Source organism: Ixodes scapularis, unplaced genomic scaffold (genome assembly GCF_016920785.2).
Source record: "Ixodes scapularis isolate PalLabHiFi unplaced genomic scaffold, ASM1692078v2 PGA_scaffold13__105_contigs__length_92229423, whole genome shotgun sequence".
Lineage (NCBI taxonomy): Eukaryota > Metazoa > Arthropoda > Arachnida > Ixodida > Ixodidae > Ixodes > Ixodes scapularis.
In genome coordinates this window covers 81,228,654-81,246,164 of record NW_024609839.1, presented here as the reverse complement: position 1 = coordinate 81,246,164, position 17,511 = coordinate 81,228,654, and the positions used below count along the sequence as shown (strand labels likewise).

The following is a 17,511-nucleotide window of genomic DNA, read 5'->3' as shown; positions in this document are numbered from 1 at the left end:
AGCGACGGTGGCAACCGGATAAGTGACTTGCCGCCGTCGCTCATAGATGGCGGTAGGTGTCCAAAGTTCGGCGTCTTCATTTCTTTGCGGAGGACACGATCCTGGGGAAACTAGCTAGCCCTTAACAGCTCCGCTGTAAAAGGCGCTCCACACCCAAGAAAATGTTCCCCTATGATCAATTTGTTTGCAATACAAATTTATTTTTCGTTCCTTTTTTCGTTCTGGTTCCCGTGAAGAGCATCTCCCGTCACGAGCTCATGGCATTTGACAGTGCTAGCGCGGCATTTTGTTTCTAGTTATTCACTTCTATGTTTTCTGTCGGCGTGTGGCTGCAAAAAGTCACGTAAACCCTTCTTCGCGACCCAACAACAGTTGGCATCCCCGTGTACCTCTGGCCGATCGCACTTGAGTCAACTGTCGTTTGCTCAATGGCGGTTAGAGCACCCGAGTAACAAAAGGTATAGTCTTATACCCATACACGCAGTTCTAACACACACACACACACACACACACAAAACGACAGAGCAAGAAAACGACCGTAAACAGTTTTGAACATGAGTGATTAATCTAATTTGCCTACAACACACTGCACCTGTTACGCATGGACGTGCGAGTTACTTTTATAATGAAAGTTCGTGTCGCCTCGACACGTCCAGCGCGAGAAGACACGAATCGCCGTCATAGGCAAGTGACTGTCCGAGGGAACGCTCGGAGAAACAAAACAATGAACTGTGCTGCTGACATCCAAGCAAGCTGCAAACATAAGGCACTGTCATACGCACATGCGGAGACCGCTCCAACAACAATAACAAAATAACGTCTGGGTAAACCATTATCACCGGCAACAGTACCTTCCGGACAATATAAAATAATGCCCAAACACAATGAACCGCTAGGGAAAAAAAAACGATTAATCATATTACACATTAACTAACAAACAAAGAGGAGTAAATACCTCAGGTCGCATAATGCCCCGTGGAATAAATAGAGATAACACAGACGACAAAAACAAGCAAATTACTCGTGTCTAATTATTTAAAATCATTATTCTTTAACTTGCGATGCACCGCAACGGAGGTCACCAGTCATGTTAGCCTATCTAGCGCTTCGCGCCTGCCACGTGACGTAACGCTCAGGGCGTCACTCCACCCAGCCGGAAGGTCACATGACGCGTTACGGGCCATGGAGGGACTAGTCGTTGCGGTACATGGTATGATGCATCGAAGTGCAGATGCTTGTAAGCATGCCATGCATCAGAAAAGCGTGTCCGCCAACCGTGAATGGAAATATTCTGTATGGGCGGTAGTCTGGCAACCCTGGGCACGCCTTAGCAGGACTTGACTATAAGGCCGGCAGCAAGATGGCGGCACCCAGACACTGTCCTTGCAAACGTATGTATAGCCGTCTACTGAAACGCAGACTGTCATGCGGCAGCAGCATGTCCCATGACTGCCCATTTTTACGCCTGTTGGACTAACCGCTGGAATCTTAGTGTCCCCCAATGAACATGACCGCGAAGTTCTATATGACGACATACGAAATTTGCTAGCACCGGCATTATATATAAGGCACACGTACGGTTCTGATCGACCAACGAAACCATTCTAACGCAAGCTTCTGGCTGACCTGGCTGATATCAAGCACCAGCCAGGACAACATCATTGAATAACGGCCGACAGTACATTCGGGAAACATTGTTTAAAAAAAAACAACTGAAGTCTGAGACGAAATCCTGAGGTAGGGTCTTGAAATAGGGACCCGAACGAGAGGGCTGAAACAGGGCGGTGCTGCGAAAAATCTGCCTCAAGGTCATAGGTCCTGGGACAGAGCGCTGGGATCCTGAAATGTCGGGGGACAAGGTCTTGAAATAGTTTCGGTCCTAACATGTCCTGGGACAAGGTCCCCAGAAAAAGTTTCACGGCACTATTTTGAGAACAGTTCTTTGGAGAAAGTTGACGCAGGGCAATATATGAAACAACAACAACATTCTACAACAAAAATCCAAGCACGACAAGCGCCCGAAAACAAACAAGCAGAAGAATCCTGCAAACTATGAACGCTCATAAGGCTCGTGCGAGGCTGAGGAACGTGGCACAGTCCTCCTGCTCCCGAGTCTGGCAGACGATAATCTGAGAGGCTTGCTGAAGCGGAACCCCGAGGCTCACGCTTCGAGTTCCTTGGGTACACGATGCACCTTATAGTCCCCGATGCATCATACGGCCAACGCCAGAATTGTTCCTTATGACACTGACGAATCATGACACCGTCACTGCGACACCCACGGGCGAAGCTTGAAAAGTCAGTAGGCACTTTTGAGGGGAGTATCACTACAGGTGACTAGACCACCGACTGTTGTAGCAGGGCATCAGCCTCCGGGATTCCGTTGGCCATGGCATGGCTGCCGTTTCGATGCGAGTCGCCGTTGCCCTTGGCACCCATGTAGCCGGTACCGTTGATGTAGACGGCCATTTTGTCCGGAACGACTTTACTGTTCGGGTCCGAGACCACGCGTCGGCGGGAATGGCGGGCCCTGTGCGATGCGGGAAAGGAAACACACGCGCGCTCAGATTAACTGATCCCTTGTATAGGCAGTTTCAAGCTCAAAAGTGTGTAGAATCAATGGATGGCTTCTACTGATAGCAGGCATTGTGGTGGCCTTGCTGCTGTGGGCGTAACGTTTGGCACCATCGAATTTGGTCTGTTTTTTCTTGGCATAGACCAAGCAGTAATGACCACCAGCATTGGTGCAACGACGTCACGTGCAAGCCATGCATTTAAACTAAGGATATACAGGTCTTTTATTTTTTTAATACACAGATTTTAACTCTGGGGTCATGGGGTGACAAATAGCGATTTTCGTTTTAACTCTGGGGTCATGGGGTGACAAATAGCGATTTTCGTTTTAACTCTGGGGTCATGGGGTGACAAATAGCGATTTTCGTTATCATTCTGCCGTGCTGAATTACTGGCACTATACTTCGTTTCAGCTTCGGTCCGAGCGCGGCCGATGTTATGAGCTGACGGGCCAATGAAACAGCGCAAAAAGCACAGCGTCATGGCGTGCTCTCTGCGTTTGATAGGACTAGCCGGCGGAGGAGCGCGCACAGAGAGACGGCGAATACCGGCTAGTCCTATCAACTGCAGAGAGCACGCCATGACTTTGCGCCTCTTTCGCTGTTTGATTGGCCCTTCGGCTCATAACACCGGCCGCGCTCGGACCGAAGCTGAAACGAAGTATAGGTTCTTCCTTTCAGTCTCTGCGACCATGAGCTGGTTGACGTCACATCTTTCATTAAGGTGCGAGAAAAACAAAAAAGACACCGCAAAACTTTCGTGGGAAGTGAAAGACTGCAAAGCTAGTGGAGGGACTGTCTTTTTTTATACATGTGGGAAAAGGAAACGGCACGGCGCCATCAATGTGCAATAGAAGAAAGTTGGCAGGTGTTTGGGTTTCGACCGACACACTTCAATCGGGTCTGGACACCGCATTAAAACGCAATAAACAAAAAGAAAACGTTTTTTTTAGTGCTTATAAATAGATGACATATGTTGCAAAGTGAACCTGCGCGGGGAAAAAATTGTTAGTGCTATAAGAGACCGTTTTCAAAAGTCAGTCTACCCCCCCCCCCCCCCCCCCCCCCCTGTGCAGAGCCAAACCCACCACCCTAATCGCGGCGCTACACAGCTTCTCCACACCACAAAAAGCAAACGTCTCTGAAAGCAGAAAGGGAAAGGTGATGGTCCTTTTACGTAACTTTCGATTCACGAAATCGAGGGTGTCTGATTTAGCTGAGCACGATGACCGCCATTAGAGCGGTAATATTGGAGCTTTTGGAACTGCCCCAAGGTACCTCTGGCTTTTGAAAATAATATATTACGCCGCGAGACTCATTTAAAAAAAAATTATAATATGCTTCTATTTCGGGATCAACGCCTATAGGCAGATTTTGCAATCGTTTTTACCCCAAAATCGGTCTCGCAACGTAAATGATGATGTTAATATTCCCGCGAAGTTTTCATTTTGCAACATGAGTATTCTGTCCAATTGCACATGCCATTTTTTAAACTTCATGTTCTTTTTCTGGCAGCTCACACATACACGTTAAAAATCACATGCTGTGTTGCGCATGGCGAATTTGCCGGCCGGATATGACGTCTTCAACTACTTCTGAGGTGACTTTGAATCAATGCTTAAAGATGGCAGCACTGGTGCTACCGCCGCATACGTACTTGACTAAGAAGTAGCTGGATATGACGAGAACGATGGACGACGCGATCAGGACAAAGATGGCGGTGCAGCGGATGACGGTGGGCATCAGGGCGGCCAAGCGAACCATGCTCATGATGTGGGGTTTGGCGTCTGCGCGCTGGAACCAATGAACAGTTGAAGTGTTGCATTGCACACGCCGCAAGAACGAACCCCAAAGTTGACAAAACTGAGACGCACCATTTCTTGCCAAAAAAGCGGGACAATACGATGTTCTCCAGAGTGCGTACTGAAAAAAAAGGCATGACTTAGACATTTTTTCAGAGGCAATAAAAGTACGATAGAGCTTGATGTTTCTTTTTTTATTTTAACAATTAGCTTTTTTCTTGTGGAATGATATGCAACGTGGAAATATGGTACGTGATCTGACCTTCATGACGTCCGGTCACGAGACTTCCGTTCTCCCCTAAATTTAGCGGAGATTTTGACGTCACGTGACGTTTTGAAATCAGTAATAGAACGGCTCGACACCTTGACGTCAATTTGCCCCTTAAGAAATTTACGTCACGCGTCATGACGTCACGTTCCTATTGAAAATCCGTCTGTGGGGCCCACCAGGCTTTCTGAAAGGTCTTGAGGTACCATTCAATTTGTTTTGAGAGGTTTGAGATGTATGTCGAAGTTTTCTAAAAGGCCTTGCGTACCCTTTAAGAATTTCTAAAGGGTGCTAGAGGTCCGTCATATGTTTTAAAGGCCTTTGGGGTCTGTGGCTATCTTTTCCAGGAAAGCAGTGACCCATAAAAATAGTTTTAACCTGCCTGCGGAAGAGATCAAGGGACCCTTCAGGATTTATGTGTCGGAGAAGCCGCTTGCCATTTTGTATTAAACGCCTGCAACGGACGGTCGCTCAGCGTCGACTTGCCATCCCACGCGTGAATCTATCTCCTAAAGCTGCTCAATGTGCGGATGGTCTCTCAGTGCTTTTTTCTCGCCAATATTGGTTCATCCTGCTTCAGAAGCTCGTCCAGCGAGCGAAAAAGACGCCAGGGACGCTATCGCCACGGCACCATGGGACGACACAGTGATTTCGTACACGGCGGAGAATGGTAACCCGCGTTCGTGGTTCTCGCTAAACATGTTACAATGCGTATGTTTCTGTGTGGTGCACTCGCTCGATTTTAAGAGTTAAACTGCCATAAACCTCAGGAATATACCCAGCGGCACTGAGTACCTCAAATGATATTTTTCGCGACGAAAGACTCAGTTGCTGCTATTTGGTCTGATCGCTTGTGTCTAGAGATTTTTACGCCCAGGTTTGTTCTTATCGTCTTTTTGAGTTTGAGCATGCATGTAAAACTCAATGTATAAAATAAACTTTTAAACAACTCAATATTTGATCTATGGTTGACAGTAATTTGGACGTCTAAAGGATTGAAAGGCTGAGGTCTGAAAGGCTGAAGGGTGTGAAGTGCTGAGGGGGTCTGAAGGGTTGCAGGGGTTTGAAAGGCTAAGGGTCTCTAACAGGTCAGGGCTGAAAGGTTATCAGTAGGGATGGCCTGAAATTACATGACGTCCGGTCAGGTGAGGTACGTATACGCGATAACGAAGTATCATGGAAACCATAGTCATAAAAACCGACTGCATAAAACGAACCACCTAAACTTGACACCCCGCTTAGGCTGTGCTGTTCACCTCCAGCATGAGAGGGAGACCAAAGAAAGGTTTAAAACCGGAAGAAAAGGTGTAAACGGCGTTGCTTACCCAGTACCGGGAATCCCGTCAAGGATGACGTTCATCTGCATACGAGCCCTGGCGGACACGGACACGCCGCTGGTCTGCCAAACAGACGTTCCACAGTGAGGTCACGTGACACCGAAAGTACAGGAACATAGCAGTCACGAGAATACGCGGAAGGCTATACACCTTTTGATCGCTTATCAATTCGGCAAAAATTGCCGAGTCACTGGGCTATGGACGCGCGCGCGTCGTCCAATATTCCACGGGAGGGAGCTACTCCGTACGCGTAACGCTAACCTAATCTGCAGCAGGGTAAATGAAAAATGTCACGTTTTTTTTAAATTAAGTAAAAAAAGATTTATTTGGTTTAAATCAGGTTTATTTACTTTACATACATCGCATTTATTTGGTTTAAATCAGATTTATTTGAATTATATAAAATTTATTTGATTTAAATCAGGTTTATATGACATATCATATTTACTTGATTTAAATCAGAATAATTTGGTTGAAATAGCCGTAGGTGGGAAATAGTCATTTTAGCACTATATGTATTATTCAACATGGCAGAGTGATTGATCAATTCGTTGAATCAGAAATAAAGCGAAAAAAATTATTACTGCGAATGTAATGTACCAAATAATCAGCAAACTTTCTATATCCGTGTTCACCGCCATACAAGGACAAAAACCGCGTTGTTTGTTTAATTAGTTATAACGGATTATTTAATTTCTTTTTCGAGTTCTCACTTGATTGCAGTATGGCATAATCCAGAGTCTTTCATATTGAGAGAGTTTGACCATCTTAAGGAGATTTTTACAGCCTGGCAACTGGGCTGTAAAAATGGGTCCTCCGGTACGCACTGCGCATGCGCTACCGCAGAAGAATCGCACATGCGCAATGCGTACCGGAGGGCCCATCGTACCGTATCGGATGTCCAAAAACGGTTCCCTAAAACTCTCTAGTGTCTGCAGACTTTCTTTTGGACGACGTATAAAGCGCCGTTGACCGCGGCTTCGAGATTTGTTCGGATAACGATACCCGATATAACAGAGAGTTTTAGTAGATCGTTCCCATGACTCCGATAACGATATCCCGATACTCCGCCACTGCCTCCCTTGCGCATGCATACTATCGTTATCGGGGCTATCGGAGGTATCGGAACGATCTACTAAAACTCTCTAATGTTGCGACGCGTGCGCAAAGGTGCCAGCGGAGCATCGCAGCTATCGCTGTTCGAGTTATCCTAACGGCCTACTACAGCTCTGTATAATCCATGGCGGATGAGTAAGATAACTCGACATCCGCGATGTGGCGACTACATTGCTGGAAATGTCCAGACTGTGAACGCAACTTGCATATTATGTTTTTTTTAATTTATCATAACGGCTGCACTTAAAGTCTGCGGTCGTTCCGTTTACATTTACAACTACATAAGCATGGTTTTTATGACAAAAAGAAAATCGAAATCCAAGCCGTATAATAAGCATTAAGGAAAAAAAATGCTGGCTGGCCGACAGCATCGCTGCTCTCCAGACTAACAAAAGGGGGGAAGGGGGTTGTTGTGCCTGCGTGTGCGGTGAAAGATAGGCGCGTTGAACATAGCTTAACACGCACGCCACACGCACACATTGAATTACAGAGGGTGCGCGTAACCATGTTCAGTGACAAATTGGGGGGGGGGGGGGGGGGGGCGGGGGGGGCGTTACGTGCCAATTACCAAGACGAAGCGTAGATGGATGCGCCCTAGCAGAGAACTATAAGGGTTACTTTCTCAACCATCCGGGGATCTTTTTGACGTGCAACCGAAATCTCGGGTTACAGGGCGCCTTCTCTTGCAATGGGCATCCGTCAGATGGCGGGCATATCGGGCGGCTAGGTGGCATAAGCTACCGCCTGATCCAAAGGGCTCAGCTGCATTCATCTATGCGTGCATCCATACATTATGCAAACGAGGGGGACTGAACGCGAACTCACGGGTTCGCTGTCAACGTAGAGCAGGTGCTTGTCTTCGTCGGGTGTGAGGCCCTCGACGCCGAATTCCGACTGGTTGCCGTAGAGAAAGTGAGGTAGTGAGACCGCGACGGGAGCACCTGGAAGAGCAAAGAATGGCCATTTGAGTTGAGACTTAAATTTCGCAGTCTCAATCATAGTCGCTGCCAGGATGAGAACGACAAGGAGGAGTTTCATTCGTGCACCTGCAGGGCGAGCTTCCTATTAGCGCCGAGATGTTTCGGAGGCGCCCTCTTATGGTTTCCCTCCGTGACGTCACGACTGAGATTTGCCTTGCCGTGACGTCACCAGTTGTTATTCTGGCTACTTACCATCGGGTCCGACGACGAGTTCGATGGTGTGTTTAAAAAGCACAGTAGAAGCTAGGAGCCATCGCAATCCGAAACTAACACCGTCAAAGTTGACAATCTGACAGTGCTCACATGCCCATGGTTTGACCAATCGTGGAAAGCTGACCACATCGACGCTTTTGGCCGCGCACATCGCTAATACCTGCGCGAGATAAAGCCCCTCGACGTGTTTGCATTTGTCTTGCAAGTATAGCGTCAAAATGCGCCAGTGCACGAGGCCCATGTCTCGCGAGCGGCCCTTGCTAACGAATGGCGGCGCAGCACTGAAATGAACAGCCCTTGGAAGCGAATGGCGGCGGAGCACCCGCTCGTGTGCACGTGTCTTGCGCGTTTCCACAACAATGGTTGGCGCTACTTGTAAAAAAAAAAAAACACCTTTATCAAGAGGCCTTACCGCGAGAACGCTTTGGCGTCACGAGGGCCACGAGTGTGCACGCCCGACCGAAGCACGGCGGAAGTCAATCGCACGTGCTGAAGGCCGGGCGTTCGAAAGAGACACCCTGCATGCTGTTCTCATCCTGGCAGGGACTACAGCGTAGGTGCGCAACTTAATACGTTGACCCGTGATTAGCGTGAAAGTTGCAGACGGTTCGGCAGACAAGCTCAGGAAAGTACACATTAGATTCGCGTGCCTCTGTGGTTATAAATGTGAGGCATTGTCTCGAGTTACAAACAGTAAAACTCTTGTGTACTTTCCAGTTTGGTTAAAGAAGTCCCTCTAAACTATAAATACGACAACCATAAGTCGTATTTATGCGACTGATCTTTAAAAAAAGTGAAGAAGATGTTCTCGAACGTTTGTAAACATGAGGTTTACGCTGCCATCTCAATATCAACATACACCGTTTCTGAAATGTGAATTTGAGAGCCCAGTTGCTGCAGTTGCACCGGATTTTCGTGCCCCAGCGATTGACGCTGCTCATTATGAAGAGCAAAGTGCCCCCCCCCCCCCCCCCGCCCCCCCGTTTTTTTTTTTCCTGTTTTTGGGCTAGCACAAAGGCACTCCGACGAGCCTGACCCGGCGCCTCTCTGTCGCTTCAGAGTTGGGAAGATGTGCAAACTTTTGGGGGCTTTTAGGTATGCAGGTCCCCTGAAGTGGTAATTGGAGGCCTTGTCCGTGACTGGTCCGGTCACGAGACAAAGGAATTGATGGGTCGAGTTGTCCTTGGGAGAGAGAAGAGGCTTGATTTTTTAAGAAAGGAACGGGGGAAAAATTTGGAGACTTGGGCCGAGACTCTGGACGAGTAAGGATGGTCTCCCAAGTTGGGACTTGTAATTTGGAGTTTGACGGTGTAAATAAATGTACATAGTTGACTACAAGCAGGGAATCGACCCGTCACGCAGCGACGTCCATGCCACCACGCTCCAGACCACCGGAGCTGAAGCTGCCTCCCACACCCCCGGGAGGACCAACAACTTAACTCCATTAAATACGATTATTCTACAATTAGCTCTATGTGACGAATACTAGGGTCAGTATGTACCTTTGGCGACGGGTCCCATGTCGGCGGCACCGTCCGGCAGCGTCCTTTTGTTGTAGCAGGCGTTTTCGGGCCGCGTTTTTCCGCTGGCGAACACTTCGGGCGTCACAGCGAACCGTCGCGTGTGGACGCTGCCCACCTTGCTGTCGTGCACGTAGCGTAGCAGCACGGACCTGCGAAGGAAAAACAAATAAAAGAAAGATAATTTCAATATTGAAAAACCAATTGCGACTGAACTCAGAATCACTGTGGATTGAAATTGGTTCATAATGCTGTGGAACGTTTTCAGCAGGAATGAGCACTTCAGTCGAACTCCGATATGAAAACCTTTGATATGACAACCTCCGAGATGACAACCTCCGAGATGACAACCTCCGAGATGACAACCTCCGAGATGACAACCTCCGAGATGACAACCTCCGAGATGACAACCTCCGAGATGACAACCTCCGAGATGACAACCTCCGAGATGACAACCTCCGAGATGACAACCTCCGAGATGACAACCTCCGAGATGACAACCTCCGAGATGACAACCTCCGAGATGACAACCTCCGAGATGACAACCTCCGAGATGACAACCTTTGATATGACAACCTTTGATATGACAACCTTTGATATGACAACCTTTGATATGACAACCTTTGATATGACAACCTTTGATATGACAACCTTTGATATGACAACCTTTGATATGACAACCTTTGATATGACAACCTCCGAGATGACAACCTCCGAGATGACAACCTCCGAGATGACAACCTCCGAGATGACAACCTCCGAGATGACAACCTCCGAGATGACAACCTCCGAGATGACAACCTCCGAGATGACAACCTCCGAGATGACAACCTCCGAGATGACAACCTCCGAGATGACAACCTCCGAGATGACAACCTCCGAGATGACAACCTCCGAGATGACAACCTCCGAGATGACAACCTCCGAGATGACAACCTCCGAGATGACAACCTCCGAGATGACAACCTCCGAGATGACAACCTCCGAGATGACAACCTCCGAGATGACAACCTCCGAGATGACAACCTCCGAGATGACAACCTCCGAGATGACAACCTCCGAGATGACAACCTCCGAGATGACAACCTCCGAGATGACAACCTCCGAGATGACAACCTCCGAGATGACAACCTCCGAGATGACAACCTCCGAGATGACAACCTCCGAGATGACAACCTCCGGTATAAAGCACTTCGGTATAAAGCACTTCGGTATAAAGCACTTCGGTATAAAGCACTTCGCTATAAAGCACTTCGGTATAAAGCACTTCGGTATAAAGCACTTCGGTATAAAGCACTTCGGTATAAAGCACTTCGGTATAAAGCACTTCGGTATAAAGAACTTCGGTATAAAGAACTTCGGTATAAAAAACTTCGGTATAAAAAACTTCGGTATAAAAAACTTCGGTATAAAAAACCGGTATAAAAAACTTCGGTATAAAAAACTTCGGTATAAAAAACTTCGGTATAAAAAACTTCGGTATAAAAAACTTCGGTATAAAAAACTTCGGTATAAAAAACTTCGGTATAAAAAACTTCGGTATAAAAAACTTCGGTATAAAAAACTTCGGTATAAAAAACTCCGGTATAAAAAACTCCGGTATAAAAAACTCCGGTATAAAAAACTTCGGTATAAAAAACTTCGGTATAAAAAACTTCGGTATAAAAAACTTCGGTATAAAAAACTTCGGCATAAAGAACTTCGGCATAAAGAACTTCGGCATAAAGAACTTCGGCATAAAGAACTTCGGCATAAAGAACTTCGGCATAAAGAACTTCGGCATAAAGAACTTCGGCATAAAGAACTTCGGCATAAAGAACTTCGGCATAAAGAACTTCGGCATAAAGAACTTCGGCATAAAGAACTTCGGCATAAAGAACTTCGGCATAAAGAACTTCGGCATAAAGAACTTCGGCATAAAGAACTTCGGCATAAAGAACTTCGGCATAAAGAACTTCGGCATAAAGAACTTCGGCATAAAGAACTTCGGCATAAAGAACTTCGGCATAAAGAACTTCGGCATAAAGAACTTCGGCATAAAGAACTTCGGCATAAAGAACTTCGGCATAAAGAACTTCGGCATAAAGAACTTCGGCATAAAGAACTTCGGCATAAAGAACTTCGGCATAAAGAACTTCGGCATAAAGAACTTCGGCATAAAGAACTTCGGCATAAAGAACTTCGGCATAAAGAACTTCGGCATAAAGAACTTCGGCATAAAGAACTTCGGCATAAAGAACTTCGGCATAAAGAACTTCGGCATAAAGGACTTCGGCATAAAGAACTTCGGCATAAAGAACTTCGGCATAAAGAACTTCGGCATAAAGAACTTCGGCATAAAGAACTTCGGCATAAAGAACTTCGGCATAAAGAACTTCGGTATAAAGAACTTCGGTATAAAGAACTTCGGTATAAAGAACTTCGGTATAAAGAACTTCGGTATAAAGAACTTCGGTATAAAGAACTTCGGTATAAAGAACTTCGGTATAAAGAACTTCGGTATAAAGAACTTCGGTATAAAGAACTTCGGTATAAAGAACTTCGGTATAAAGAACTTCGGTATAAAGAACTTCGGTATAAAGAACTTGGACATAATGCACTTCAGTATAACGAAACCCTCCATTTAACGTACTATATATTCATACTGTTGATGGTTTTGATTCTTTTGAAGAAGCTCGGACGACGTTTCGAATAACGACTTTTCTTTTTTCAGATAGTTTGATTTCAAAAATGAAACTGCTGGGGTAAACTTGTTACGCTACTAATTCGAGAGACGAACACGCTAAGATTCTTGAGATTTGCGTTCGCTCACATAAGCTATAATATCTGCACACTTGAAGGAGTCCGCGAAGCATCTATGTTCCATTCGACAGTCATCTCACGCTACCGCCTAAATGTGACGTCACGAATGTAAGGCGGTGGCGTCAGACTAACGTTCTACAAACAAGAAAACCGAACGTAATGTGCGGGGTGCCATAAAGCATACCTCTTAATGTCGGGAATGAACACCCTCTGCTCGTCTGTAGTCGCCATGGGAGGCCGAACGTTGCCGACTGTAAGCGGAAGAAACGAGACAGGAAATGAAAGAGGCAACCAACACCAAACAAACAAGCAACCAACTCGACGCAAGGCGGACACCGTCGCTTGGAATTATATTTGTGAGGTACACCCGGTCAGAGAGTTAACTCCACAACGAATGCGATCCCTTCTCTTTTCAGGGGCTCTATCTTAACCCGTGAAAGTTGCAGAACCTGATCTGGGCGAGGCATAAGAGTTTATTTAGAAACTAATTCGAAATGTTGGACGAGAAACTTTAGGGGTAAAGTAGTTAACTTCTCTCTTGACGGTGTACATTGTCTTCACGTATTTTGAATCGCAGCGATCAACTAAAAAGTGGCATCAAGGTTCGAATTAAATGTCTTACAAGCGCTGCTCAGCAGAAAGAAGGAAAACGTACACAAATCGACCAGGGAGCTGACGTCTCCACTGGCCCTTCTCATTCTGTCAGTGACCCTACGCCGTTCCAAAGTTTGTACATCCACAGCCCAGCGCGCGCCCTTCACAGCCCAGCACGCGCATTTGCGTCGCTTCGGAAAGCGAGCAAAACACGCGTCGTACGCTGGAAATTGCACCGCGCAGAAGCCCGTTCCTGGAATAACTTGTACGGCGTGCAAGTGTTCCAAAATGCGTCTTTGACGCATCGGAACGCAAGGAGACACCAGTCAAAGGGCGACAGAGAACGCGAAGGGAAACGCGAGATGACAAGGCATGCAGCCAAGCGCGCGGCATCATTAGCAGACGAATCTTGCAGCTCGTATAGTCTTTCTGCTCAACAATAGTTTCCCAACACGCTCAAGTAAGTAAGTACTCACAGGTTCCTCGGATAAGGTTGCATTCGTCACCGCCCCACATATCGAAGCGCCTGAAAAAAACAACAAAAAACAAACGTGCACGTTGTAAGTTACTTTTCTTTTCGCAGATAGAGGCTAATGCATTGCCAAGTGCGCGAACTCTCGTAAGCCTTACAAGCGCGCAGCCCAGCATGTCCCCACTTAGTCTCGACTGGTGATGAGCTGCGCTTAGATCTATCGGCACTCGATTCCCCGGATTCCTTGCGGGCGCGGCCATTTTGGTACGTAGTGCAGGGCGGGCGCCAATGACGGTCGTTACGGCTAAAAAATGCGGCATCCCTGAGCTTTAGTTGTGGCGTCAGTAAGCTCAGGCGATATCGTTTGGCTGTGTCGAACACTGTTTTAACATTCCTGGAGGACGGAAAACCGTTTCCTCCAATTTCCGTTAAAGCTTAGGATAACTGGCAACAACGATTTTAAGCGCGAAGTTTCTAGGCTAGGTGGCGCAAGCAACCGCCCGTTATAAAGGGTACATACAGCCTTTAGCATCCATCCATCCATCCACCCATCCGATGGTAGAATGGTCAGTGTTCCGAGACGCAGCTTACCTAGTGGGTGGTAGGCATTGGCACAATTGGGTGCGTAAGCATCGAGTATTATAGATCTATTTATGTACTTAAATATTTATTTATTTATTTGACGCACTCATTTAATGGGAATGGTAATAGATGAGGCTCCTCAAGCGTTCGGCGCATGGGTGACGCCGCCATAACTCGCCGGTCAGCGCGTGTGTTCCCCTGGGCACAATGACCTTGGACGCTCCGTGCTTAGGGGAGCAACGGCGCGCATAAAACCAACTCGGAATTTACAACATTCTCCGGTAATACATTCCATTCTCGCACCATGCAAAAAAAAAAAAAAAAAAAAAAAAAAAAAAAAAAAAAAAAATTTGAACGATTGTTATTGAACGAGATCTTGAGAACTTCGAGGAAACTCACGTTTTGCCGTTTACGAGATCGACTTGGTTGATCCGCGAGATGTTGCCTACCCCTGTGAACATCGACAGCACGCCGTGGAAGGTGTCGTTTTTCTGAAAAAAAAACACAATTCATCGGTCATTACGCGTTTACATTAGTGTGCTGCAAAACTGGCTGAGAAAAACTAAGAGGAGACACATGGCGTCCGTATAAGCGATAAGATGACAATATGCCGAAATTAACGAGGCAATTCAAATACAGTTAAGACGATGATGAGGTCCCATTACCGCGGTGTTCGCAGCGAACAAGTTCTAGCAAAACCTTATCTGTCAATCAGTGCGTGTCAAGGATTTGACAACGTATGCCATACACTATGAATCGAGTAATTGCGCTGCGTATTTGCTTAGCGTCTGCCCATTGTAAATGAGAACTTTTGCCAGTGCAGTACCACACTCCTAGCCGCGTTCATGGGCATCACAAAGTAGCGCTATGCGGCGCCAGTATACGTGCTCATTACTGGTCCAAACGGGCACGGGTGGGGACTGAACTAATACCAGATAAAAGAAAATGCCTTGTCTTCTCGATGGTAACGGTTGAACCCAGCATCCCTGGTGTTCAGGAGCGCGAGCCCTCGTTCCTCCTGCGCCAACACACTCAGCCCCTCGAAACCGAAGAGCATGATACACATAGCGGTGGCAATCAGTTCGTCGAATGACGCTTCGTCGACAGATCCGTTTCGTCGACGCTGCCACACTTCATCGAGCGGTTCCCGTCATCATTTCATGGACATGCGACGTTTCGTCAAAAGCGTCTTTCCGCACAGATTGCCTAGATCTCGCCGGCGTCAGGATGGCAGCTTAGCTTGCCAAACCCTTGGAGGTATCGATAAGGCCTGGTGCAAGCTTGAGCCTCAGATTGCACCCGGTTTTCCCCGAGCGGAGCGAAGCGAGGGGCAATCGCGCGTAGCACATTCGAGAGCCAGGGATTCTGAGCTCGCGAATTTGCTGTTGTCGTATCGCAGCCGCCTGGGCAGACTTGTACGTTTTTAATTAAAAGTAATCAAATTAGTTGTTATCGATTACTTTTTTTAGTAATTTTGTAATCATTTCAATATATTTACCAGAAGTAATCGCGAGAGTAATTTGATTACTTTAGGAACTACTAAAATTTACCTCTAACCGTTTCTTCCTTCTCTTTCTAATGACGCCCTCTGCTTTCACAAGTTGCTAGCAAATAATCCTGGGACCAAGCCTCCGAGGGGAGGGGGTTTATCAAAATTGATGCATTACGAATACAAGTAGCTTATAATTTGGTGATTTTAATTTGGAAACGTAAAGGTTACTTTTTTGTGTAACGATCAATTACTTTTTTTTTTGAGTAATCAAGGAATCTAAATGAATACCTTTCATCCAATCTATCCAATACATTAAAAAAAAACACGTTCTCGACGAAACATTGCAGGAGTATGTGTTCACGAAAAGCGTGTCGTTGAAAAGTTAGTTGTCCACCAAACGTGTTTCGAAGAAACGATGCGGACCCTATAAGTTGAAGGAACAAAACTACGGTCGTACCTCGGCAAAATAGGCGAACTTGCCGACTTTGCTCTCCGGCTGACTCTTGGCCTCGTCCGCGATGGTGCGGTGACCCTTGCGGACATTGTCAGCCATCTTGGGCTGCTGGCCAGTCCGCCCCGACTTGCCGCCTTTCGACGCCTCGGCCAGAATCATCAGCGCGCTGGGGTAGCCCTTGAAGCTGAGCTCGCGCACAGTCTTCGTGATCCAGAGCGACTGCCCCATGGCAGAGAGCATCCCCTTGGTGAAGAAGCGGGTGAGGGCGCTCTGCTTCTCCACCATAGGAGAAGCGGCCTGTGGAGATTCAACAGTGCCCCTCTGTCACGACCCACGACTCAAGTTTCCACCAACATTTACGAGCGCTAGAATTAGATCAGATTTTGTTTTTCCGTGTCTTAACACCTTTAAAGCACGAACGTCGTCACTGCATCGCGGTTTCTTAATTATTTGTTACCCCGCCAGCTAGCGTGTTTACTAAATAGGGAAACTGTAATGCGTGTCTTGCTCTTTTATAGGTTTGGTCTGACAAAGCCAACAAACAAGAAACATTGCCATCTGACATGCTAGCTGTCACACGAAAAAAAAAAAAAAGGAGTGTAGGACTTACATTCCTCGTCACATATACGACACTCTTAAACGTCAGTTGGGCGTACGGCGCACTGACCTTCAACCGAGGTACCAACTTTCACGAGCGGCTTGATAGCCGAGTTGCGCAACTTATTAAAATAGCTTAAGTGTAACCGACTGTAAAAGGAGTCATCGGGGTTTCCTTGACCCTACTGCAAAACCACAGTGTTTTTTTTTTTTCTGTACTCTTTTATGCGTACTTTAGCTGCTTAATATCTTATATCGCACAGTCATCAAGCCTCTCGTAAAAGTTGGGGCCCTAAGTTAGACATCAGTGCGCTGTACGCCGAACTGAAGTTTTGGGGTGTCGTACATGTGACAAGAAGTGTAAGCGTTATACCTTTTTTTTTTTTTTTTTTTAAGTGCACACCTTGCTTTTTAGTTTCTTATTCTTCTACAGTTGTGGGTAACTGCCCACAAAAGAACGTGTCTTAAAACGAGCAATCGCCATTAAGTCGCTGTTTGTCGCGTTCGTGAGACCATGCTCTAAGCGCTATTTGAACGTACGCAGCGTGCAATGAATTCGAAATATACCTTAGGCGTAGTGGAACTTTCTCGTAGGTCCTCGTCTAGCAAAGACATGGGAAGGGAAGAAGAGAAGGAAAGACACAGGTGAACTCTAGAACGGGAGGAAAGACATGCCTAATAGACAAGCGAAACAGAGAGGACGAGGGAG

The 17,511-nt window shown here is 46.7% G+C and overlaps 1 protein-coding gene across 1 annotated transcript in view; it reads right to left on the bottom strand.

The window, feature by feature from the left end:
• Window positions 1-179: 179 nt before the first annotated feature.
• LOC120837719 (scavenger receptor class B member 1) overlaps window positions 180-17,511 on the bottom strand; it is a 70,526-nt gene continuing 53,194 nt past the window's right edge. The window contains exons 6-15 of the mRNA XM_040207269.3: window positions 16,209-16,502; window positions 14,659-14,750; window positions 13,682-13,731; window positions 12,796-12,862; window positions 9,792-9,961; window positions 7,922-8,037; window positions 5,969-6,042; window positions 4,448-4,496; window positions 4,231-4,367; window positions 180-2,530 (exon numbers count right to left, since the gene is read on the bottom strand). Of these exons, the coding sequence (XP_040063203.1) occupies window positions 2,338-2,530; window positions 4,231-4,367; window positions 4,448-4,496; window positions 5,969-6,042; window positions 7,922-8,037; window positions 9,792-9,961; window positions 12,796-12,862; window positions 13,682-13,731; window positions 14,659-14,750; window positions 16,209-16,502 (1,242 nt within the window). The 3' untranslated portion in view covers window positions 180-2,337. The remainder of the gene's footprint in view (window positions 2,531-4,230; window positions 4,368-4,447; window positions 4,497-5,968; window positions 6,043-7,921; window positions 8,038-9,791; window positions 9,962-12,795; window positions 12,863-13,681; window positions 13,732-14,658; window positions 14,751-16,208; window positions 16,503-17,511) is intronic.